Source organism: Coffea eugenioides, chromosome 3 (assembly GCF_003713205.1).
Source record: "Coffea eugenioides isolate CCC68of chromosome 3, Ceug_1.0, whole genome shotgun sequence".
Taxonomy (NCBI): domain Eukaryota; kingdom Viridiplantae; phylum Streptophyta; class Magnoliopsida; order Gentianales; family Rubiaceae; genus Coffea; species Coffea eugenioides.
This window is the reverse complement of record NC_040037.1, coordinates 13,871,562-13,898,435: the sequence shown is the minus strand read 5'-3', so window position 1 is coordinate 13,898,435 and position 26,874 is coordinate 13,871,562. Positions and strand designations below refer to the sequence as shown.

The 26,874-nt window shown below is 34.8% G+C and overlaps 2 protein-coding genes across 2 annotated transcripts; one reads left to right on the top strand and one right to left on the bottom strand.

Moving 5' to 3' along the window:
- Positions 1–1,462: 1,462 nt before the first annotated feature.
- Positions 1,463–19,443, bottom strand: LOC113766090 (translation initiation factor IF-2-like). Its single transcript, XM_027310316.1, has 8 exons — positions 19,267–19,443; positions 16,430–16,493; positions 16,210–16,270; positions 3,368–3,527; positions 3,188–3,267; positions 2,944–3,040; positions 1,971–2,216; positions 1,463–1,633 (listed from the first exon to the last, which is right to left on the bottom strand). Exons 1-8 carry the CDS (start codon positions 19,441–19,443, stop codon positions 1,463–1,465), a joined length of 1,056 nt encoding a protein of 351 aa, XP_027166117.1.
- Positions 19,444–24,548: 5,105 nt separating this feature from the next.
- LOC113765359 (IN2-2 protein-like) lies at positions 24,549–25,744 on the top strand. Its single transcript, XM_027309503.1, has 2 exons — positions 24,549–24,877; positions 25,472–25,744. Exons 1-2 carry the CDS (start codon positions 24,644–24,646, stop codon positions 25,727–25,729), a joined length of 492 nt encoding a protein of 163 aa, XP_027165304.1. The 5' UTR covers positions 24,549–24,643; the 3' UTR covers positions 25,730–25,744.
- Positions 25,745–26,874: the final 1,130 nt, after the last annotated feature.

Sequence of the window (26,874 nt, the reverse complement as noted above, 5' to 3'; positions counted from 1 at the left end):
TTTTTGTGATAATTCCTAGCCTTCTAAAGTTATCAAACAAGGTCAACGAAGTCCCTATTTATAGAGAATTAACGGTCCAAGCAATCATGTTTCAAGTTGGCAATTTGTGTCTTGAAATCACCAAAAGGTGTTTCTTGAAAACTTTATGCTTTCTTATGCATATCTAGTCAAAATTCTTGCAGAAAAATTGGTTAAAAAACTTGCATGAAATGTCTATGACTTGCTCTACAAATTGCAGAGCCGAATTCAGGATCCGCTAGTTTAACTTCGCGAATCTTGTTATTTTGCGATTTTGCTCAATCTTCAATATTGCTCTGCTAGAGTGAGTTCAAGTACAATTGATTTTAGTCAATTACTTGAATTTCTACAAAAAAATCATATAAATTGCACATTAAATTGCTCAAATAAGTTGAGATTCTCTCCCTGATGGGCATTAGCCTCCCCCTCCCTCTCTTTTGAGCTTCGAATCTTAGGGTTGTTACACCCATGGCCGTAATGGTAGCCCTTCAGCCACGAGCTGGAGGGCTTGCATCCCCATCAAAAAATTCATTCACTAATATTCTCCAACAGTACCCTCGGCTAACATTAGCAACAAATCTCGCAAACGACTGCTCTTTCACTTCCAACCAGCCTACGATTATGAGGAATGCTACTATCTATAAGGGTAAGCCTACCATTTTCTTTTTAGAAGAAGATGTTCAATCATTGTCTAGTCGCTTTAGATATGTGCTAATAGGGAAATTTTCCAATGGAAGGCAAAATATGGAGTCGTTGCGAAAGGATTTTAAGGCCGTCGGATTCAAGGGTGATCACTTCATTGGCTTACTTGATTCTTGGCATATTTTAATACGGTTTGACCGTAAATAGGATTACCTCCACTACTAGTTGTGTGGAGTCACTACAACAAAAATGGCCTTTAACAGCATTTAAAAGTGTCAGTATAGATAATCTAACCTGACACTTTATCTATTCTCACACTTAGGGCGAGTGTTGTCCCTTCCAATGTTGGGATAGACTCATACTATTCAACATGTCAGGAAAACTATGCTATTATAACATCCCATCTACCAACAAAAATCCCTTTTCTTGATAATTGAAAGTGTCAGGATAGGTAGTATACAACATTAGAATATCGAATTCTATGCTGACACTTTTAATTGTCAGGAGTTTTTTTTTTTTTTTTTGAGATAGAAGCAACCTGCAGGTAATGCTCCCTGCTATACATTCCGTCAATCAGAAACCCAAAGGACTTTTAAAATTATCCCAAAGAACAGAATGCATATAAGATAATATGCTATGATGCAAAAATCTAGAAACATCAAACTTTAGCAGTATTGTGATTATGAGAACTGAAAATGCCAACTCCCATAAGCAAGAGGAGATTTTTCATCATGTTTCATACATCAAAAGCAGAATGCAAATGAGACTAAATGATATACAAGCCAACACACAGTGGAAAATCTCAGAATAAATGCAAGCGCACTTTGTTTATAGCAATAACAATTCGCATTCCAGCTGCTTTGGCATGAGCAATGGCCTCTTCTATTTGAGGTCGAATTCCAACATCAGTAGCAACTACAATAACAGCAATGTCTATTACTCTGGCTCCACGAGCTCTCATTGCTCGAAATGCCTATCCAATGCAGAGCGATGTGAAGCCGCAGGCCTCAGACCAGCTGTAGCATGGCTGAGAGCCTTGCCTGTGAGAAGTAAAAGGTCCCTAGGAACAGAGCCACTATCAGCCAGGTACCAGCGGCCATTGGGGTCACAAACGTGGAAATCATAGGAAAGAACTGGTGGATAATTAATCAAAGAAAACAAAGTGTTGAAGCATTACAATTCCAAAAATGATCTGGTTGAAATGTAGAAAAAATGTATAAGCAGTTAAAAAGGAATCCAGGAAATTAGTACATATTGTTGCAACCTACCTACTGATCATAAAAAAAAAGTCCAAATATAGGTTACAATACCTGAAGTCCAGGAGCATCTGAGGAAATTAGCGTCAGCAGCCCCTTCTCTACTTCACCATTTCCACTCAGTTTTCCACCTCCTGTAGATCCTTTTCCATTTAGTGAATGTGTACTGGAAAAGGTTGCAACAAGCACTGATGAAGAAGTCTCGTTAGCAGGCAATGGGCTATCGTCAAGCAAGTGATTGAAAACACTGCAAGCAGTGATACATTCTAAATACAGATCAGAAAACACTAAAGTTGACCACTAAAAGCAAGCATATTTTAAGTTCAAAATAGAAGTCATCTCTAAGAAATATTTTCAAGTTTTTGGAGCCTCCAGAGTCCAATGACAAGCTGGATGGTCTAAAGAGCAGGGTAAAGTTCAAGATCATGAGATTGAACATAAAAGGTGACATGGATTATGTACCAGAGCTGTTTGATGAGCATAGGGATCAAGTTGCAGTTGAACAGATTCTGCGGGTTATATATATTTTTTTTAAAAAAGAAGAGAAAAAAAGAGACGAGAAAAGTTTTACATTGTATAGCTTGGTTTTCACATAATTAAAGAGTAGATTGATACTATATAACGACAAAACAAAGTTTTCAAAGTAGATACATGATTATCTTGTGTAGTGGTTCAGGAGGTTTTGATTTAACAGCTAAAGTTGATACACTAAAATTTAAACATCTTGGGTTTCAATATTTTCTCTCCATTCCCACTTCTTATATCTCACGCTTCCCCTGGAGCCTGATCATCTTACCCCTGCACTCGAAAAACTGAATCGTCAACTAGCTGAGGCTGAGGCTAAGCTTGAGGTACGCAAAAGGCCTCCTCCAGAGGACAAAGGTCTAAGAGTTCTTGGGGAAGGTCTTGTCTTTTATGAATGGAAGGAAATGATCAACTTAAAACTCTGAAAATTAGCTGAAACTTCAACAAAAATCCTGCACTGAAATAGAATACAAAGCATATAGGGGTGGTGAAGTTGACGTACCTGCTTGAGATTTATGGACTGAAGATAACTATTGAGTACAACAACAGAATACTCAGTTTTTGCAGTCGAAGCAAAATCTTCAAGCCCAAATCCACACCTGTTAATTATCCAGCATAATCTAAAATTAGTACCAAACATTTCTACATTGACAGTCTAAATCAATACGTTCCCAAAAATAATTAAAAAATACTACATATATATTTATATCCCGCCGTAGCTTAACTCACAAACCCACTCTTGCTACAAGCTCTTGTAACTTTTGATTAATTCACCAATTTCTTTCTCATGTTTTTGCTCAATATTGGCCAGGGCTTCCCTTAGATCCTGCATTATTTAGTAAGGAAAAGGCCCAAAAAGTTAACTTTTTTTTTTTGTAGGAAACCACCAACTAAAATTTACATATAGAAAAATTGCAGAGTATAACCTGTTCATCGACGACATCGATATCTGCGAGCTTGTGGCCAGATTCCTTACCGGAATTGCCTAATTCTTTTGCTAAGAAATAATTTCTAGAGAATCTGAACTCATCCTCTTCGATGGGGCGACTGGACGGCAGAGATAGGGAGCAGAGGAGAGGAAATTGGCTGAGAGAGAAGGAGGGCAAAAATTGGTATTTCAGATTCAGGCAGACAACCAAGAAAAATCAATTTAGGGCAAAAATTTATCATGTAATTACATATCTTCAATGGGAAAACATGGGTAGTTTGATTGCAGAGAGATTCAATAGAAAAAACTCTTCGGGGAAAGCAAAATTTTGGCCAAGAGTTTTGACAGATAGTTTGCCGAGAGAGTGAGAGAGAGAGAGAGAGTTTGTGAGAGAGATAAAAGAAGCAAAATTTCAGCAGGCAAAATGAGGTTTTGAAATTTCACTAAGTGTTTTGGCAAAGCAATCTTCCGCCAAAATCAAACGACGCCATTTTGTGTTCTAATTTTTTTTTGGTGCATCTCACATTTTTTCAAGTGTCATAATAGGTAGTCTAAAGATACATTATTATTCTTATATCAGATAAAATAAAATAAAAAAGAGTATAAATTATTGATTTGATAACAAGTGTAATGATAGAAGTGCTATAATGACACAAACCGTCAAGTGTCCTCATATGTATGTCAGGAAAGGCCATTTTTGTTGTAGTGAGTATGGATGTTCCATGGGTTCTCAATATGGGTTTTCAAGTGGACTCCTTCCTTCTCTGTTGATACTGAATCGCCAATAGTCCCAATCTAACTTTCGCTGCCACATTTGCCTGTGCACTTCTTTAGCAAAATGGTTGCACCTCTCAATTGCCCGACTTATTAGGGAACTCCTAAAGGTCGGTGTGTCAACAATGTCTCTAACTAGACCAGGGTAACAAGGTTTTGTGTCGAAGTTAACCTTCAGTAGAAGCTACCTGAAAAGTTTGGATTGCTAATGGACAAGCTAGGTTTTCGCAACATATTAAGTATGAAAATCTCCCAGACTTCTGTTTGTTTTGCCATAAGCTAGGCCACAAAGAGGCCAATTGCGGTCATGATCCGGGCAATCCCCAAGAGTAGGCACAGTATGATGCAACAGTTCAGAGACTTGAAAATAGAAGATTTGGATACCAAAATCTCAAATTAATCAACAAGGGTCCAAGTCGGGTACTTCAGGACTTGTGAATCATCAGGAAATTACAGATCAAGTGCTACTAAATGAGAATGCAAAGGGAGCTTTAAACATTAACCATGCAAGTATATTAGTACCGTAAACCAGAATGGTTTCTATTATGCAGGACACGAAAAATCAAGAGCTGGGTCTCTCCAATGACGAATTTAATATATCAGGCGCGGAGAATCAGAGGCGTGTTAATGGAAGTCAGGATTGTGGGCAGATTGGGAGTTTGATTATTTTAGAATCCAATAATCTGGCAAAAGGAATTCTTGATGACAAGCACCATATGCCGAAGCAACGAGGCTAATTAGAATCTCACACGGACACGAATGAACCACAACCTGATCACCCCAAGCAGCTTTGTGATGGAGGATTTTTACACGTTCAAAAAGTAGATTGATCACTTTTTTCCCATCCCACATAATGATGCCACTGCTAAGCAATGTAGGAAGTGGAGATTTCTAAATTTGCCTAAGACAGTGTCACTAGACAGTCTATGAAGGCAATTTTCTCTAGTTCTTTTCCTTCTATTTCCAATGATTAATACATTCATATGGAACATAAGGGGAGTGGCTAGAAGAGCTTCGGTCAGGCGATTGAAGAAGTTAATACGGATGCATTCAATCTCGTTCCGAGTAATTTTAGAATCGATGCTAGATTCTTCTCAACTTGATGCAGTTAGAATAAAATTTGAATTTCACCTTATTGTTTGTAATGTTGTTAATAAAATCTGGATTTTATGGAAGTCGGAATTTGCAGTTAATGTCTTAGCTAATTCGGAGCAATTCATTCACTTTGCTGTCACACATGTGTCATGGAGTAGTGAGATTTGCTATTCTTTTGTTTATGCTAAATGCACACTAGCTGAAAGGAGAAATCTATGGGCTGATTTGGTATCAATCTCGGGGAATCTAACGTCGAAGCCATGGACTGTGGGGGCAATTTTAATGTGTTCATGACATCTGACGAATATTTGGGCCGTGCTTCACAAGATTTAGCAGTTATTAACGATTGCTAATTGCATCACCAGATGTGGAATGAAGACAATGCTATCAATGGGCGTTGGTTTACTTAGACTGGTATTCACCAAGGCTGGTGTGTATGGAAGCGCTTAGATCAAATCCTGATAAATATAACATGGCAGCAGCTATTTCCCAACTTGGTAGTTCAGTATCTGAACAGGGTCGGCTCGGATCATAGTCCTCTGTTAATGCAGTTTGCCGTTGATAGAGGCACGGGGGCATAGGCCTTCAAGTTCCAGCATACATGGGTGAAACATTCTGATTTTAAGGAAGTGGTGCGACAAAGTTGGATGCAGCCACTTCAAGGTTACGGGATGTTTCTTTTCATGCAAAAGCAAAAGAGATTGAAGAGAACTCTAAGTGAGTGGAACAAACAAGAGTTCAAAAATATTTTTGAAAACATCGTAAAAGCCGAAGAAGAAATCCGACAAAAGGAAATATAGTTCGAAGAGGATGATAACGTGGAGAATAGGATGCAATGGAGCCAAGCAAAGGCCTCTCTACTAAAGTGTCTAGTTGAAAGCAGAAGGTTTGGGTAAACTGGCTGAAAGAAGGAGACTCCAACACAAGGTTCTTTCACTCAATGCTTTTAGATAAAAAAGCAAAGCTTTCTATTCATAAGATCAAAAATTCCCAAGGGTATTACACGGATAACGAACACGACATTGGAGTTGAGGTTGTCAATTTTTCCGTGATCTATTGTCCACTACATCATCAACCGTGAATGAGCAATCTATTTCAACCTTATTAGCAAACATTCCGCCCCTTGTATCCAAGCAATAGAATGGCTATCTTTTGAGGGAACTCTCCAAAGTGGAGGTTAAAACGTGATTTTTTAGCTTGATGAGCAAAATGCAGTAGGAATGGATGAATTTACTGGATATTTCTTCACACAATTTACTGGATATTTCTTCACACAATGTTGGGCAATTATTGGGAAGGATGTCTATTAGGCAGCACATGAATTCATGTGTGGAGTGCCTATACTAAAGAGTATCACTAGTACTCTTATAGTTTTAATACCAAAGAAAGACTCACCATAGGCTTTTTCAAATTTTCGACCGATAAGTCTATGTACCTTTATTAATAAAGTTTCCTCCAATATCCTTTGCAACAAGTTAAAGAATGTATTGCCTTTAATTATCTCCTGAGAACAATCAGCCTTCGTTGCTAGCATTGCTAGCACAATCATGAGATCTCGAATATACATTGCTAGCACAAGAATTGGTGGACGCAATTGATAAAAATGCAGGGGCCATAATATCGTTTTCAAGCTTGACATTATGAAGGCATTTGATCATGTACCATGAAATTTCCTATCTAGGCTACTTCTTATATTTGGTTTTCATTCTCGATTTATGAATTTGGTTATGAACAATTTAAACTCGTCTTGGGTTTCAATTCTTGTTAATGGGAAGCCAAATGGGTTCTTCTAGTCTGCTCGAGGTTTAAAACAAGGAGATCCTTTATCTTCATTCCTTTTTATCTTGGTGGCAGAGACCCTTAGTCAAGGGTTGATCAATCTAGTTTAATCGGGGAAATTTCAATCTTATACTCAGTTGAGAGGTGCCTTACAAGTGTCTTATATGGCCTTTGCAGACGACATAGTCATTTTTACAAGAGCGGACCGGCAATCATTGAAAACCCTTATGAATTTCCTGGAGCTGTACCAAAATGGATCGGGAAAAAAAGATTAATAAAGACGAGTTTTTATGCGATTTTGTAATGGTGCTCTACTACAAAAGAGCGGATGAAAACTTGGTTGACGGGGATTCGAAGTCAAAGGCTACCCTTTGTGTATTTAGGAAGTCAGCTTTTTAAGGGGAGATGCAAAATGAGTATTTCCAACATTTGATAGTTGTAGACACCAAAATTTTAATTTTATTTAATTCAATTTTAGCTTCTTTTTATTATTTATTCTTGTTTTTATTTTATCTTATTTTAGTTGATTAAGTTTGCAAAATGGTAGTTAGTTTTTATTTATTAAGGTTCATCATTTTTCTTTTTAAAGCATTTTTGCATTAAATTTCTAAAAAAGAAAATTCTCAACAAAAATCTATTTTTAATCTTTTTCAAACTCAATTTCTTCCAAATAAAATGTCATTTTTGTAAGGCAATCTCAATTAGGAATTAACATTTTATTTATCATAAATTTTTTTTGAAAAACAAAAAATAAAAAGGAAAAGAACATAGCTGGAGGCCATGCACAATAACTAGGTAGAGTGCATGCAAATGAGCCATGTGTCTTTGATTTCTTTTGACTCCACAACACTTGCTAGATTAGGTGGCGAGGACAAGTGGAAGTCTAGGAAAAATCTGGAAAAAAAAAGAGAAAAAGGAAGGCAAAGGAAAAAGGGGTGGCGGGCAACAAAGGAAAGAAGGAAGGAAAAATCGAGAAGGAAAAAAAGGAAAGCAGAGGAGCCGCAGGGAAAAAGCAAGAAAAAGGAGAAACTAGCAAGAGGATTGGAAGGGATAGAAAGAGAGCATCTGAGGAGAGTGAGAGAGGAAGGAGGAGACTGTGGAGAGCAAGAAACAAAAAAGAAATAGAAAAAGGGAGAAAAAGAGGGTTTCGGGGAAGAACAAAGCAAGGGAGAGGAGGAGAAATAAAGAGAAAAGAAAGAAACCAGGAAAAGAAGAATCTGGGGAAGAACAGAGGGCTTAGGACAAGAAAAATAGGGGAAAAGTACGGGGGAAGACCGAGTAAAAAAAAAGGAAGAAAACTTGCCGAAAAATTTTCTTCATCAGGCTGATGAACTAGCCTGTTTTGGGGCCAGATTTCTCCTTCAATTGTAGTTTTCTGTGGGATATTTTGGTTTCTACGCACTCCTGGGAGACAATAGAAGAAATTTTGTTCACAAATTTCTGTGAGAAAACAGCTCTAAGTGAGCCAAATCGGGACCCAAGTATCGGGTTCATCATTGCTGAAGTTTTCTGCGACGAATTTCTCAACTTCGTTTCTGGAATCAGCGTGCGTTTCTGGGCATATCTCATGTTCAACTGACCACGAAATCATTCTCAGGTAATGTTACCCCCTATTTGTGTTGATTTAACACATTTTTTTTTTGCAAAAATCAGAGCCTATCATGCGTGAACTGTCAAATTTCCTTTTTTTTGCCGCTGGTTTGGTGAGCTTATTCCATGGCTTTATCATGTTTGTTTTTTGATGATCCTCTTGTGGTTGTTTCCCTTTTTCCCGTTTTGTGTATCTTGGGCGTTAAGTTTTAGAAATAAAGAGCATCAGTTGCATAATCTGGCTTGGAATTCATTTCGTTTGGTCTGTACTTGGATAAAGCAAACCCAGAAACCTGGTGGAGATCTTTTTGGATGAACCTGGAGTTTGTAAACTTTTTTCATTCTAGTTTTCCGTTCCCTTGAATGTAGAATAAGCTTATGGAACTTGAGATTAGTTTCTGGTTTGAAATTGTTGTTAAACTTTGTCGCGTGAGATTGGTGAAGTCCTAAAAGTATCAAGGGTTGCAGAAAGTTTTAGTTGCAGCAAGCTTCTTCGAAGCTTTGCATGAAATACTATCCAAAATTATATTTTGATCCCTATGTTTTTAAATAATTCTGATTTGACCCAGAAAATTGGAAAAATCAATCAATCTTGTCCCTTTAAAATGTTAATTTTCTTTGGTATGATTTAATGTGATTTTTGGACAGATTATTTATGAGTTTTAGGATGAAATTCAAGGTTTAATATTTTGTATAGATTGATAATTTTTTATTTGGATTTTATCGAAGATTTAAGGATTTGGGTGATATTTTCATGGGTATTTGATTTACCTTTGTGAATTTGGGTGCGGTAGGCCTTGTTTTGAATCCTTAATTTTATTTTAATTTGGACCCCTAATATTTGTAATAATAATAATTTGACCCCTAAAACTTTTATAATTGTTTCAATTAGGCCCCCTTGTTTGTTTTAATCTCTTGAATAAGCTTATGGAACTTGAGATTAGTTTCTGGTTTGAAATTGTTGTTAAACTTTGTCGCGTGAGATTGGTGAAGTCCTAAAAGTATCAAGGGTTGCAGAAAGTTTTAGTTGCAGCAAGTTTCTTCGAAGCTTTGCATGAAATACTATCCAAAATTATATTTTGATCCCTATGTTTTTAAATAATTCTGATTTGACCCAGAAAATTGGAAAAATCAATCAATCTTGTCCCTTTAAAATGTTAATTTTCTTTGGTATGATTTAATGTGATTTTTGGACAGATTATTTATGGGTTTTAGGATGAAATTCAAGGTTTAATATTTTGTATAGATTGATAATTTTTTATTTGGGTTTTATAAAAAATTTAAGGATTTGGGTGATATTTTCATGGGTATTTGATTTACCTTTGTGAATTTGGGTGCGGTAGGCCTTGTTTTGAATCCTTAATTTTATTTTAATTTGGACCCCTAATATTTGTAATAATAATAATTTGACCCCTAAAACTTTTATAATTGTTTCAATTAGGCCCTTGTTTGTTTTAATCTCTTGAATAAGCGGTTGTTTACTTTCATTTCAATGCCTTGGTTGACTATTTCCATTTCTTTACATGTTATTGCTTTTATTTGTTAAATAAATTGGTACCTTAATCATTTCTTTGTTTTGGAGGGTAAATAAGAGAAATTTCGTTTCATTAGGTCACCAATTCAAGGGAAGTACACTCTACTCCTTTATTTTAATTCTACTTGATCCTATGTGTGTAATTGCATGTTTTTTGAATGTATATTTATTTTATTTTATTTTATTATTCACTTTATTTGTTTTTTTAATTTTGTATATTTATTTTAATTTAATTTGGGATTATTTGAGAGGCATTTAAATGCCAAAGTGTAATAGTTAGGGGCTTCAAGACATGTATTTAAATAGAATATGTAATAGTTAGGTATTTATTTTATTATTTTATTTTTCCCCTCCTTAGAATGCAGTTAGGGCCCCCAAATGTAATAGTTAGGTCTTTATTTGCTTTATTTGCTTGTGTGTTTACGTGTTTACTTGTTTTCTTAGGGTCTTTGTATCTAGATATTATGCTTATGTGCTATGTGTTTTATGTGATATTATGTGTTTACTTGCTTTTATTATGTTTTATATGATTTATTTGATTATAATACATGTATGACGTTACCACACTAGTCCAACGCTAGTCGCGGCCCTTTTTCCCGTTTTTTCACTAGTCCAATGTTAGTAAGAACTTGTAGACAATGGCTAGTCCAACGCTAGACCCGTTAGGGCCGTTCATAAGCTAGAATCACATTTTGCATGCCTCACTACGTTTCCATGCATGTTTTACTTTTAAGACTCTTTCTTCATTTTGCATGCTATATTTCCCTTTCCCTTATGCGATTCATGATATCTTGACTTGCATTTTCATTTAGGCAAATTAGAACTAGATTAGATTATTTGTTTGATTAGATAGAGGAATTACCCTTTAAATATAAGATATAGACGAGTATGGCTTTCTAGTCTTAGTGTAACAGCCTCACCTTTCCCTAAGGCGAACCAAAGGGTTCGGGTTTGGCGGACTGCCTGCCCAACTCTTGCCAGAACTCACTAACTCACTTCAAGTATAATAGGTTATAACCTCAAGAGGAAAAGAAATACCAGTTTCCAAAATTGAAACATACATATACATTCATTTCTGTTTCAAACATTCATACAATCCCACATATATCAAAAGATGTAAGTTTCAGATACATTCAGTCCTAATTGAGCACTAGCGGGAGTACAATCGCAAAATTAAAAACCTATTAGACTACGCTAGCCTGTACCAGTCTCACGCCTCGCTCGTACCCCCTGTAAGGGAAACAAATGGCGTTGAATGAGTTAAAAGCCCAATGAGGTTTCAAATAGCTAGTTGGCCATTATTGAAAAGTACAAATATCACGTAACAAAATAACGAGCATAACAATTCATGAAAGTGAGTAATAACACGTCAAATAGCAAATGTCAAAATGAACGAGTGAAAACTCTTTTTGTTTTTCAAAAGAACAATAACACTTCGAATAACAATCAATGTATAAGGATACAAATGGTTCTCAGGAGCCAAATTCCCATTTTTTCACCAGAGCTTGATCAAGTATTAGTTGACACTCCGTCAACTTTCAAGTAAAGTAACTAGTCCAGTAGTACACCACTTAACTCCAATCTCTGTCTACCAACCAAGTCTCTTACCGGGCCCGAACTCCACAATAAACACTGGTGGTAATACTCGAGTATACCGATTAGTCGAGAAGATAACACTCCACTCGACAACACTAGATACCCATGGTTCGTTATCTAATCGACCAATCCCTTACCGGCTCGACTCGATTAACTAGCCAATGGGGTTTGGGTTTCCAAGAATTCGATGAGATAACATCTCCAATCGACTGAATCAAGATAAAAGTACGGAGACAGGAATGAGAGGTACCTCCCACTCGAATCGAGTGTGGTACATACTGCCGCTCAGCACTTACAAGTCACGCACAAGTATATCAAGTCACTTGCAATAATAACGAGTACATATCACATTAGGGCAAGTACGATAAAGTACACCCTTACCCGATCATACCAATCATATATATCATTCGATCATATTGGTCGAGTATTGAAAATAAGTGTTCAGTTCAATCAGGTATTTGGAAGCACTCACCAAAGGTCTAGTGTCTCTCAAAAGTCACGTTCAGGTCCAACTCCTTGGTTGGAGTCCAAATCTACAATAAAATATTATTTACGAATGTAAAACTCTATAAAGTTCGAAACATAGGAGTTTCGTTTCAAGAAAATCAAGTAAATGCAATTCGTTTAGGTAGTATTCAAGATACTTATCAAATTTCGAAAAATTCATGTTCGCTTGTTTAGTTATGATCAAGAAGTGGTTTCGACTTTAGAAGTTACACTTGGTATCAAAGACCGAAAAAATCGTATTTTGAAAGGATCACTACTTTCACTTTTCAAGGGTACGAGTTCTGGTAAAATTTTAGCTTATATACCCCGACTAAAGAAAACTCGAATACCATAGGCGATCCAAGTCCAACTTGACCTCAAATCGTTGCTCAAGTTACAGGTACATATGCCTAACTTTCGAGTGAAAATTTGGGCAGCACGCCATTTGTATTTACCTATTTTCCAGCTATTTATGGCTTCATTGTTTTTCTCAATCAGCCCCCAAAATCACACACAAATAATCTCATTACAATAGTCGTTCAATAGGCTAAAAGTCATTCAATTACAAAACCAGCTAGAAAAGTGACCGGAAATAAGGTTTAAGACAAAGAACAAAATGATAGGTTTGACGTCTTTTAGCGTATTGGTCACAACTGAAGCTACACCTATCGGATTGGGGTAAAATGTATATTGTTTTGAAGGTAAGACGAATGGCTACAACTTTCATGAAGAAACTCAACCTAGTTCACAGTTTATCCAGGTCGAATCTACAAATTACAGAACTAGAATTTCACCGTCAGGCTGGTTAACAGCACTGGGTTTAAATGACAATAACTCAGGCTACAAAAGTCTGATTGAAGTGTTTTTGAATGCGTTGGAAATTAAAACATAGGAATACAAATTTTGTGTTTTGGCCAAATGCTAATTTGATAAGGATCAAGGTGAAAAAACGAAGCCAGAATGATGAAATGTCAAACTGTCTGCAAAACTCAACCTATGGCAGTCAAGGGTATTTTTGTCATTTCACATGTTACAGTGCTCAGATTGAGATGAAATTTTACAGGAAGCTATAAATCATTATTTTCTACAACTTTTATGTTTTAAGCTAAGCCCAATTCGACCTCCATCATGGCCAAATGAAGCTAGTCAGAATAGGGCAGATTCACCACTATCAATGCTGGGAATTTGAAGCTAAAGCTGAAAATTTCTTTAGGTAAGTCAAACTAGCATATAATTCCTCAATATTATACATGGCTAAGTTATCAAACCATGGCCAATTACTAAGTATCATATAAGAGTAGAGAATTCATCATAAAACTGAAACTTATCATAATACTACTTCAACCCATGAAATTTCCTCACAAAGCTACCAAAACTACAACTTTAAGCTACTAGTTTACACATATATGAAGTGGAGGGAAGTTTCTTACCAAAGTACTTTGTAACCTCAATAAAGATGGTAGCTTAGAGCTTTCCTCTCCAAAATCACTCTACCAAAGTCTTTAAATCTTCTTAGTGAGCAAGTTTTATGGAATAGTTTGCACAAACTTTGATTGGAACTCAAGATTCAAGCACAAGTTGAAGTTGGAGTTGAAGGTTTCTCTCTTGTTTTTTCCTCCCCTAAAATTTCGGCCAAGCTCAAGAAAAATGGAAGAAAATGGAGCCAAGAAGAAGATAAAAAGGAAAGACAAAGGTTTGGTCAAAATTTCCTATGCATCCGACAAGTGTCACCACAAGAATAATTCTCATTTTTGCTTTCTTTTCTCTCTTTTTCTTGGTCCAATATTTCGCCTGCCTTGAGGATATTTTGGGGCTGATTTTAATCAATTAATAGCAAGGAGATTAAGGTAATAAAGTAGTGTTCAAGTGATGCACTCATTCGGTAGCAAACGGTGCACGTCGGTTCGAGCCGTTTTTCTCTAACTCGCGCGTACTTGTGTTTTTAGTTATGGTTCACTCACTTATTATTAACACTTCTAATCACACACTTTTCTGACCTAATACTCATTCTTATCCACCAAATTTAGTGCACATACCTCACTAAATGATCACACTACCAAAATGCACCAAAACACACCAAAAACCCTAGTATGCACAAAAAACCCTAACTTATGCCATTTCTTTAGAAAAATCATAACTTCAAAAATTCACAAAACTTGGCCTATTAAAAACTAGACTTCAAATACTAATAATCTTTAGAAGATACCTCAAAGAGATTCAGTTCATAAATTGGTCCAAATTGAGCCATAAGCTACTACAACATTCCTATTGTAACTTGTGCAGGACAGAATTTTCAACCAATTTTACCAAATTTCTGGAATTTCTAGGGATTGAATCAAACTCTGCATTGATAGAGTAGGAAGTCCTATGAGTCTAGTTTTAAATACAACAAACAAGACTCAATTCCGACTTTCCTGTACGAAATTATAGCCAATTTCCCAAATCTGCGCAGAACTTCCTGCGAAAATTTCAAGATTTTCTAACAACTTGAGAATATGAAACTTTTCTTAACAAAATTCACTCTCTTGACTCAAATTCAACCATTAAAAGAATCGAAAATCAAAAGTAAGTGAGATCATATAAGGGTTATAAAGACACGTAAAATTTCGGGGTCTCACACTTAGCACGCTTGTATTCCCTCGATAAAAGGAAAAATTGAAGTCACGAGTGTTAGTTCCCCGCACCCATTATGATGCATTCCCTTAGGTTATATATATTTTTATTATTTTCTTTCTTTCGAGTATCATTTTTTGCAATTTCGTGACCTCTTTAAGGAGTCACTTTTGGGCGTCACAATTAATACGATTTGCACCAATCAAGTTTTGAAGAAATATCTTGACCCTCCCGATAGCCATTAGATTTAGGTTTGCATTCATATAGTAAACATCCAAATGTGATAAGCTTTTAGGTTAAATTAAGAAAATTTTTAACTAAATCACGCAACTAGATTTAGTTAGGTTGAAAGGGTGCTTTGGATTTTATCCTTGCCTTCCTTTTCTTCGATCGTAACTCCTGAACTTTTTTCTCTGATTTTCGAAGATTTGGAGTCGTTTAAAAAGGGTTTTCTCTACTTTTTATTTGAAATTTATTTCTAGGTGATTTGGTACACCTTAATTCATTACCAAGTGGTGACTCCTATTTTTTTTTATTAAAAACCCTTTTTAAACTTTTATTTTTGGGTCAAAATCATCGCACTTTTTAAGTCCCATTTAGGTCCATTTTCTAAAAATTAAAAACTCATTTTTCACTCAAAATTAATTAAAATTCATTTTTCTAAACCTGTGATCGTAAATTTTATTTTTCTTCAAAAAATGACAACAATAGTCAAAATGCAAAACAAGTTTGTAGGCTAGAAAACGAAGTTGCTATTTGTCAGGTGACGTTTGATCTTGATCAAACATGTTTTACTGGCTATTCCTTTATACATCTTTGAGGATTTGGAATCCCCAAAAAGTGTTTTGTGCCAAATTGAGTAGATTATGTCTCAATTTTTCTGGGAAGAAGTGGATCAAATTGAATTGATTATGGCATTTGGATCACATCTGCGAGGTGCTTACACTGGAGGATAGGTGGCATATTCTCAATGGAAAGGTTTCAAATCTCAATAGGTCGGGATCTTCTAGTCTAGGCGGCCACCTAGATGATCATTTCAAACTTCAGTTAGCCATGGAAAAGCTTCAAAAGCCTGCCAATCCTCCCTTAATTTCGTGAAAGCTCATTTGGGACCGGTGTATTCCTCTCAAAATATCGATCTTCATGTGGCATTTGCTTAATTGCATGCTTCCCTTTCTAGATATATTGCAGCACTTTGGTTTTTATTTACCTTCAAAATGCTCTTTTTGCACCACTGAGGAGACTTTGAGACATTCCTTCATAGAGTGTTAGGTAGCTAATCAAGTTTGGGAGTGGTTTGAGCAGTTGCTAGGTCTTCAAAGAGCTGCTATGGATTCACTCATACAAAAGCTACAAAGTTGGTGGATGCATACCTTTGGGAATTCTCTAAAAGCTGCCTTAGCTCATTTTTTGCCTGTGTTGATTTGTTGGGAACTGTGGAAGGCAAGGAATAAGGCCATTATGAGGATGTGGTCATATCTCCAGATCAAATTTGCCGTCAGGTCTCCTGGTCACTTCACAGTATTGAAGCAGCTCATTCCTTTACTACCTCAAGTCAAGAAGACGATGCCTGGCTGAATTTGGGATTGTTACCCTTTTCAAGAAGGCTGGCATCAACAAAATGCATCACTTTAGTTTGGTTCTTGCCATTCTTCCCCTACAATAAGTTGAATGTTGATGGCTCATCTCTTGGGAACCTAGGTTATTCAGGAGGAGGGGGCATTATAAGGAATCCTAATGGCCATGTGGCCACGTGCAGGGTGCTCTCTCATTCTTCTATGGATTTCACACGAACATGGAATTAGAGGCGAGGGCTCTTTTGGAAGGTCTCCAACTTTGTACATCTCTTGGATTAACAAAGGTGATAGTGTACATGGATTTTGTGCAATTGCTTAACTTAGTAAAACAAATTTCAGCTCTGCCTTGGAGGATTGATGTAATCATTAGGCAAATACAGTAGGTGTTAACCCAAGTCGAGTTTGTTTTGGAACATTGCTATAAGGAGACCAACTCAACAGTTGATGCACTTGTGAAGCAAGCAGCAATTACGTGACAATCATTATTTATAATGCTACCACTCTATCAAAGCGAGTGAAAGGAATCTCATGTTTAGATGCTAGACAATTCCTTTATATTCGTATAAATCAATAATTGTAAAGGAGTAGTACCCCTAGTCTTTTAGCTCTATTCTCACACTACTCTGTAACTTTATCAATTCAGATTAATAAATTGGGGCTGGCATCTTGCCCGGTGTACGGGGCTTTAAAAAAAGTTGCTCAAATACATGTGATTGATACAAAATGAAACTTATAAAAATTTATAATTTAAAGAGTTAGTTTCATTCTTGAAAACCCTAATTTCCTGATGAAGGTAAGAAAATAAATGTCCTTTAAAGTATGTAAAATGAACATTTATCAAATTCCCCTATACTTAGATCATTGTTTGTCCTCAAGGAATAGGAAAAACCATACAACAATGATTTAAGAATGAACTAAATAATGTGAAACTTTTAAAATGCAGCTCCTCATCATAATTTTGTAAACTATCATTATGCAATTATTCAAATTGCCATAAATACTCGTAATATCAACTATCAAGTAAAAGAGAAATAATTATATCTTAATTTCATATCAAACTTAATCTTTTAGTCTAACTAAATTGTACAAGTCATCAAATCATATAATTACTTCAAGGTTTTTCTCTTCCATGCCACTTTTCTTACTTCAAGAGGGATTTATTCTTTTTTTACTATCAAATAGCTCTCTCAAATTGTGAAGAGGCTTTTTGACGCGAAAATCGATATTTTTAAATGAAGATCCCTAGTTACTCAAAACCTCACTTATTCGATTTACATTATATACTCTTAATTTAAATACCTTTTGACGCGAAATTTAACATTTGTATATTAGTACTTAAATCATATGAGGAACACAAATTTTTTTTAATCAAGGTAAAGGTTGATGAATTCCCTCAAGAAATTAAAGAATAGGAAGGGAATAACTCTATTAACTATATCAATCATTTACTTATAAAATCTATTAAAGCAAGAAATCTTGTTTAACAACAAAATTTTAGGCATAATTTTCTCTATTTCACCAGAATATGCAAAAATTCTAATCACATAATAATACTTTCCAAGCCAAATATGAAATTGACTTCCTTAGTCATATAAATTTATTTCAAAATATAGGAAAAATTCAATTCTAATAGCAGGAACTAGTGAACTTTTGAAAACTTCTGGGGTAATTTTGCAATCTGGCACAAGATTTTCAAAAAAATTTTGACAGAATTTCCCTTTATATTTGGACTAAACTCCTTGCCAACACACTCAAAATTTTCACAAATACAAGCACAACTAACATGTCCAATATCAAGGCCAACAAGAATTCATGAAGCATAAATATCTCCTCCCCCACACTTTGAATACACATTGTCTTCAATGTGTGGCAAAGATAAAACAACAAAAGAAAGAAATACTCCCTAAATACAAAGGATGAAGGCCAGTGCAACCATGAGTTTACAAACATCTAGTCTACTGCTTAATAAATACTGCAGATAAGTCAGAAGTAGCACGGCATAAGTCCTACTATTAGTAATCCATAAAGCAAAAGAAATACAACTAAAATTGAAACAAGGGCAATAGCAAAAAGAAACAGAGAGCAAAATTGAGGTAATGCTTCCAGAAGTGGTTGTAGTGCCCTGAAATCCTTAATCCTCACTAGAAGGTGCATGAGTGAATGGTTAGAGTTGGGAAATGCCCAAGTGATCCTCGATGCGACGCACTCGAATGTCTTAGCATTCGAAATTGGCATCGATTTGATCAAAGTGTTCCTCCACTCGGGTTTGAAAACAATTAATCATGTTGAAAAGGTGCTACCAATTTGATTGGGAAGGTGAAGGTGGCAGTGGTGGTGCAGACATTGAAGAGCTAGTTTCATCTTTATTTCATGGAGTGGACAATGAAGATTGCTGATCCCTTGCTTGGCTAGATCTTCTAGGCCTTGGTGGATGAAAAATATCAGCAGCCCTTATACTCAATTCATGTAGAGTATATTCATTAAGCTCATAAATAACCCTCGCATGCACCTTTTCCATGTCTTTTGTATTAACTCTCTCTTATTCAAATAGCAACGATAAGAGAGTAGGAACCCAAACCTAAGCTTGGTAGTATGATGCCTAGCAACCGTCTTTATATGGTTGATACTGATATTCAAGAGTGGAATCCAAGCATATGGAGAAGTTCGATTGTGGAACATTCAATCCAAGAAATAAAGATCACTATTGCAGACTTCATTCATGCTACTTTTCTTTGGAATCACATTTCTTGAAAACAAATGTAAGATCATCTGATGGCGTGGTTCAAATGTACTAGCCGTGAGTGTAGATCTTTGAGAAGTTCTAGTGTAATCAAAAGATTGCTTAAAGCACACCATGACTAAAACAGGATCCCAATCGTCATCAGGTGAGTGAAACTCCTTTTTCAAGTCAATGCTTGGACCTTCACTATTGCACCCAAAATAAGCCACCAATGTATCTTGAGTGATTGTCAATTGCTTCCCATGGACACAAGACTTGATGACCTCTCTACTATGCCCACCTTTGTTCATTATATTGGCGTAGAACTCTTTGATCAAAGTTGGATAGATATAACTTGGAAGAGATAATATTGGAGCCCAACCAAGAATGTTAAAATCCCTCACTGATTTGAAATTTTGAATCTATTTCTGGGGCTACATGCATTTCATAATTGAACTCTCTCTGCTGACGTGCCTTAAACCATTCTTGATTATCCTTTGGAGTGAATCTAATCGGATCATAATTTAGGAGAACTCGCCAACTTCTTTAATGTCTTGTGGATCGAGTTCTTGGTGGTGGAGATGGAGAAGAAACATGTTCTAGTTATGGATGTATCTCATCCTTACGATTATCGACTTATTCCAAAAGATAAACAGGTTATAGGCTTGTCCGGTTAATTAGTATTTTTTAAGGTTCTGTTTGATAACATAATTTAATACTTAAATTTAATGGATTAGATCTTAACATATTCAGATCGTTTGATAACCAAAAATTGAACATCTTAATTAATTAAGTGATACTGAATTTTCTAGACAAAACTTACTCTCAAAATTAAGTGATAAACTAATAGTTTATCACTGAGCGTGATATACACTCAAATATATTAGATTTAATATTTAATAATTCAATAAGCTAATGAATTCAGATTTCAAATTTTAGATTTTAAACTTTAATTTTATCAAACACCCCCTAAGTCTCACCTTCCTTACTTAACCCAAATTTCTTCTCCCTCCCTTTTCCACCAGCTCCGCCTCTCTTCACTTCCTTCTCTGCCCCCACCCATCGCTCCAATATTTCTCCTCTTCTCCGCCATGGCCAAATCAATACACAACTCTTTCCTTCGAATCCAGCAAATGTTGCCTATCTAGCTTTTCTGTTGAACTCGATAGTTTCATATTATATTTTCCTCTTATATTAATTTTCTTGTACCCAAATCTTCCTTCCCTACATAAAAATTTCCACTTAAAATTTAATGCCTTGTTTGGGTTGCATTTTTTTATGAGTTTTTATAGAAAAATATTGTGACACTTTTTTTGAGATATGATGTTTTTGGATTGTATCTTCAAGAAGTTGCTCCTTGTTTGGTAAGCCATTTTTCACCAAAAATTTTCTAGATGGTTCGTGAACACATTTCTCAATCATTTTTTTCCCTTACATATATTAAATCATTACAGTACATTTTCTATAAAAATTCTAGAAAATTGCAATTCAAACAGGAAATAATACATTTTACATCTATTTGAAATGTTGAATTATTGCCAAACGCACAAATAGCAAGCAAACTTCGAACTATAGTATCCAAACAAAATAGGGGCAAATGCTTCTTCATAATGAATGACATGTTCTTCTGCAAAATCCTTGGCAACTAGATAAGCCCCTGTATCCCTGATCAGTGGTGCTATCAGATCGACTCTCGATCTCACGTATGTATTTTATCCAGAGCAGATTTTCCAAGAGCTAGCTAGGTCAACAAGATCCCATGAATGTGTATATTTTGACAACAGCTTGCAGTTGGTGGAAAAAATGGTGGTGGAGCATTGACATGCTTCAGAAAGTAGGATCATAACTGGATTAGACATGCTTCAGAAAGCAGGATCATTGACAGAAAGAATGGTGGAAAAGTCATGAAGATTGAGTAGAAAGTTCTCTTACCTAAGGTTATTCTAATATGGCAGATGGTGATGGAGCACGTTATCGTAAGACTTATTAGGTTATTCTAATAATGTTGCATCTCCGGATGTAGCAAAACTCTTGAGAACCAAACAAATCATAATTAGGTGCCGACTGAGAGTTGGATTGATAACTTTGAACTATCTTGATTAGGAAAGAGATCTAACAAAGGAATTAGTTACATCTCTGTACGTACATCATTGGAGTTAAATTGTCAAGATAGATAATTAATCCAATTGATTAAAAAGTTTGGAAAAATATAGTTTTTAGTCCCTCATATTTAATACTTGTGCGGTTTTAGTTTTTAAAGCTCAGATAAAAATAAATCCGGTCCCTGATGTTTAGTACCTGTGTAGTTTTAGCCATTAAAGTTTTGGCAAGAGCAAATTTAGTCCTCAATGTATCCAATTTCAAGCAAATTTAGGATATTTGAAGAATTATTTTGAATTATTGACAGAATTTAGTCACGTGCAGTAATGTGCATGTTAAATTGAATTTAAAAATAAAAAAGTAAAATAGCTGCTAATTTTGAACAATAAGACTGGACTAATAATTCACGTACTAATTAATTAGTATGCACTTTAGATACATGATAGATATGCAAAATTAGATTTTAAATTCAGATTCAGATTAATTGTTATGCATCAAATAGTAAAAATATATACATTATATTAATAACTAAATATAGAATCTTCCACATATCTCTAGATTAGAAAATTGTGAATCTCAAAAATCAAATTAAAGAGGGTAAGAATGGTTGTTGGTGCAATTGTTCACGACTGTTTTGGAATGATGCACAATCTTTTTCCAAAACTAAATTTATCAGAAACTAAAAATAAACCTTATCTGTAACTTTGTAATAGCATGTGGTATTCAATTATCATTCACGTAAGTCGATAATTGTGCTAGAATTACACGAGAGCATTTCCCATTTTTTTTTTTCAAATTAGTGGCAATATCATGAACATCAAGCTAATGGATGGGTTGTCTACTTCTATCTCACTCCTTTTGTTTTGAGAAAAAAAAAATTAAATACTCCTTTTTGTTTTGAGAGAGAAGAAAAAAAGTCCATTTTAACCTCGCCATCCAAATCCAATGATTAGTTATAATCGTTGTTAAAAAAATAAACAAACAAATAAATCAGGGAGAAATAATATTTTTAGTTCCAATGTATGGCCCATGTGCCATATTTGCTTTAATGTTTTGACTATCAAAACGAATTTGGTTTCTAAAGTTTCTAATTTTATGAAAATTTAGAATAATTGATAGAAATCTAACAATTCTAACGGTCAATCAACTTGTTGTTATTTAGAGTTTGAATTATTATAGTCCTTTAAGTTTCAAATAATGATATTAAGGGTTTTAGGATGGAAAAAGATACAAACTGAATTGGAATTGCCTTACATAAGTACAGAGTGCCAACTAAACTTCTTTTTCCTGCTTGTTTTATTTTCTTTGTTTTATCTATTCATGCCACTAGTTTTTCCATATCTGTCTTTTTTTTTTTGGCACATATTATTGGTCTTGAATTTGGCATAATATATGCAATTATTCTTTGCATTATGAATAATTAATAGATCACGAGTTCTATAATTTTTTTTTCACTTACATTGATTACTAAACATGCAACTAAATATTCCTTTGAAATATGTGCATATACACTGTATGTAAATTAAGCTGATAATCAAATAGCTTTTCCTTTCTTTTTTCTTCTCCTTTTTTTAACATTTCAATATTATCAAGTAAGTTTCAAATGAAATGTATATTTTATAGAATTATTCAAAAAAATTATCAATGTTATGAATATTAAATAATTGCTTTAAAAATTTATCAGTGGCGTATAGTTTTAACACGAAGGAAAAATAACAAAAGATTTTTTTTTTTCAAAATTGTCTAAAAGCACTTTTACTGGTATTTACCTCACTAGTTATTGTATGACAGTTTCTAACTATAACCATTTGAAGTCCATGTCCTCAAGTATTGCAAGAATTTGTATAATGGTAGTTAGATTAAAGTTACACGTTTAAATTAATATTCTCTCTTCTTTAGCTAGCTTTACCTTATATATTATTCATGTATAGCTTTTAAGTTTGTAACTAATTTAATAAAGAGTCACTCTTTAGCTAAAGGATAGTTTTGTTACGATGTGAAGTGTTTTTTGAGATTTTTGTCGGTATTTAGGAACACATTTGTTATAGTACATATTTTATTCAATTCATATTCAATTTATTTTATGACTATGCTTATTTAAAAACCAAGGGACTATATTAATCGAAAGTTCAAACTTTAGGAATAAAAATTTTAAAGTCAAAACTTTTGAATGACACAAATTTAATTTTGAGTATTAGTTATTCTAAACTTGCTTAAATATGAAATTTTGAAAACCAAATTTATTTTGATCGAAAGAAATATTAGTAGAGGTGTCAAAATGGGTGATTTGGATGGATTTGTGTTCGGTAAAATGGGTAATGGGTATAAGTGAGTCAACCCATTTATACCCATTTAATTAGATAAGTATAAATGGGTAAGTCAAAAATTGAATTGGGTAACCCAATTATCCATTTATAATCCATTAATTTTAACTTTTTGTAAACTCATTTAAATGCATTTCTACAAACTAAATTATCAATGTACACCACATTTTGCACCCATCATTAGTTTTAAATATTTACTTATAATATTCAATAAGTCTAATTATCAATTTTTCCCATCCGTATTCTATGTTGTAAAATTATATATTATTTAATAATTGAACAATAAGAATATAAAAATTGAACTAAGTACTATAAAAGTCAACATAAAAACTTAATTCAAAAATCTTGAAACCCTAGCATTTTTTTGTATGTAAATTAAAATTTTTATTTTGGAAAGGTAAGAAAAGAGGCTAAAACTTATCATAAATTGGTAATACTGAAAAATGAGCAAGTTAACAAACTAAGAGAAAATAAAATGATAAGATAAAACCAACAAATAATAATAATAATAATAATGAAACAAAAGTAGTTAATATCATAACAAAATGAAAAATTGAAAAAAAAATGGTTGGGAAAGAGAGGAGGTTTGATGGGTTACAATTTTAAATAGGTTAATTAAGTTTGATGGATTATCCAATAATACCCATATATTAAATAGGTATTATTGAGTAACCCATTTATATTCATATGCAAAAATTTAAGATACCCATATCTATTTATTCATGAGTGAATATGGGTAAATTTAATATAAATGAGTATTATTGAGTAACCCATTTATATTCATATGCAAAAATTTAAGATACCCATATCTATTTATTCATGAGTGAATATGGGTAAATTTAATTAAATGAATTTGTTTGCTACCTCTAAATATTAGGGACTAATTTGACACATTGGCCAAACATTGAGGATAAAAACTGCAATTCTCCAATAAATAAAACACCAACCTGCTTACAAAATGCGTAGTTAAGGAATTGGTTCCTCAGCTGTCACCTGCTACGTCAGAGGCTCAACCACCATACTTTCTTCCACCAACTCTTTCCTCTCTGTACTGGAGTTGACTCTTTCCTCTCTGTCGTGTGTGAAAATGGCGGCAGCAGCAGGAGAAGAAGTGAAAGTGCCCAGAATCAAGCTGGGTTCGCAGGGGCTTGAAGTTTCAGCTCAGGGGCTGGGCTGTATGGGCATGTCAGCCTTCTATGGCCCGCCCAAGCCCGAGCCCGACATGATCAAGCTCATCCACTATGCTATTGACCGAGGCATCACCCATTTCGACACCGCCGAGATGTACGGGCCGTACACCAACGAAATACTCGTCGGCAAGGTACTGTAGCCCGAACTGTATCAGTATGATTCTTGATTGTTGTAAATCATGCTTTAGTACTTGTACCTTAGTCCAGTTTCTCAGCTCCCCAGTTACAAATGTACAAGTGCAGTGGTTAGAACTTAGATAGCTCCTTTCCTTGGTTAACTTTTTGGAATTGATATTGCGTTGGGACTCAGTATTTTTAAAAAAATTATTTTTAAAAACTCAACAGTATCTTCTGTGTCTCTGCTTCGCATGGTTTATACAAAATCCAAGGTGAAATTTGGATTAGAGGAAACTGTAAATGAACTAGAGGAATGAATCGGCTATAGCTCCTATATGAACTACTGGGAAGATCATAGCGAAGAAGTAGTCGAGACCTAACAAAAGGAGTAAACCTGAAGTGTTGTGAAAGACTATGAGTTAGAAATAGTTTGGCCTCTTTAGACAGGATCATCATATAAAGGAAACAAATAGCATAATATTAGTTTGTAGAAGTAGGCAAGATTGAGATATATTCTGTCCTAAGAACTGATCAGGTAAAACTGTTTGTATTGATATGTATTAATCTGTGTACCCTGGATGATTAATGTTTTGAAAAAATGAATGTAGGCTTTGAAGGGAGGGATACAAGAGAAAGTGGAGATAGCAACAAAATTTGGGGTCAGATTTGTGGATGGAAAGCGGGAGGTTTGTGGTGATCCAGCTTATGTAAGGGCTGCATGTGAGGGAAGCTTGAAACGACTTGGTGTTGACTGCATTGATCTCTACTATCAACATCGGATTGATACACGTCTTCCCATTGAAATCACGGTTTGCTCCAGTTTTCTTTTGTGTTTTAAATATTCATTCTTATGCTTGATGAATTGAAACTTTGCATATAAGTCAGATTAACTGTTATAATGGTTTGTATGATTGCGACCTTTTTTAGGCCCAAGAAGCAGATTAAGAGGTCTGACAATACATAGGAATATGGAACTTTGGCAAGCAAATATCAGTCACTTTTCCAATTTTAAGTCAGAAATTTATACTAGATGTCACTTATGTGAAAAATGAAGAAAAGGAAATTTTTTCTTTGTACAGCTTTGTGGACATTTTTATTTGTCAAGCATGGCAATTTTCAGATTTATGTTTTGTAGCCAAGTGTAAATTTATAAATATGGTAACTAAGCTGAAAGCCACATCTGCAGCTAAACAGAGTCAATCTTATGCTTTTATCCCTGTGGAAGTGCTTATTTTTTCATATTTGTCAAGATTTTAAAATGCTATATTTACTTAGTCAATTGCCGTTCAAGAGCCACTTTCAATTTGTGTCTGTGAATATGCTTTTGTTGATGTTCTGCCAGAGAGAAGCCAATTGACTTTTGTTTAACATGCTTTGCATCCCCGAAGTATGCTGGAAGACACCAATTACTCCACTATCCTGTTTCACCTTCTGCTTTGCAGTTGAGATCCACAATATTGTTCATTTACCAAGAAAGGAAGCTTTTAAATCGTCTCTGAAAAAATATCCTCCAAGTCCCAGAAAATCGTGCAATATTCGATTGCAAATATATTGATGGTGCAACTGTTTTTGGCTCACTATAGATGGAGATACTGTCATGATATATCACTTTATACAAACACTCTATTTCTGTGTAACAGATATTTATGCCCTAAATACAGTAGAAAGGCCATTTGTTAGAGCATTAATTAACTGTATCTAATCTACTAGTAGTTGTGGTACTAGATGTAGGAGAAATGGAATAGATGAAATTTGGTCTCATTCAACTTTTGGACGAGATTGAGTTTCATATGCTGTGCAATTGGTTCAGAAGTTGCATGGTCTAGGAGTTTGACATAGTAATTTAGATGACGATAATACTGGTTGTGATACTAGATGCAGGAGAAATGGAATAGATGAAATTTGGTTGCATTCAACCTTTGGAGGAGATTGAGTTTCATATGCTGTGCAATTGGTCCAGAAGTTGCATGTTCCATGAGTTTGACATAGTGTTTTAGATAATGATAATACT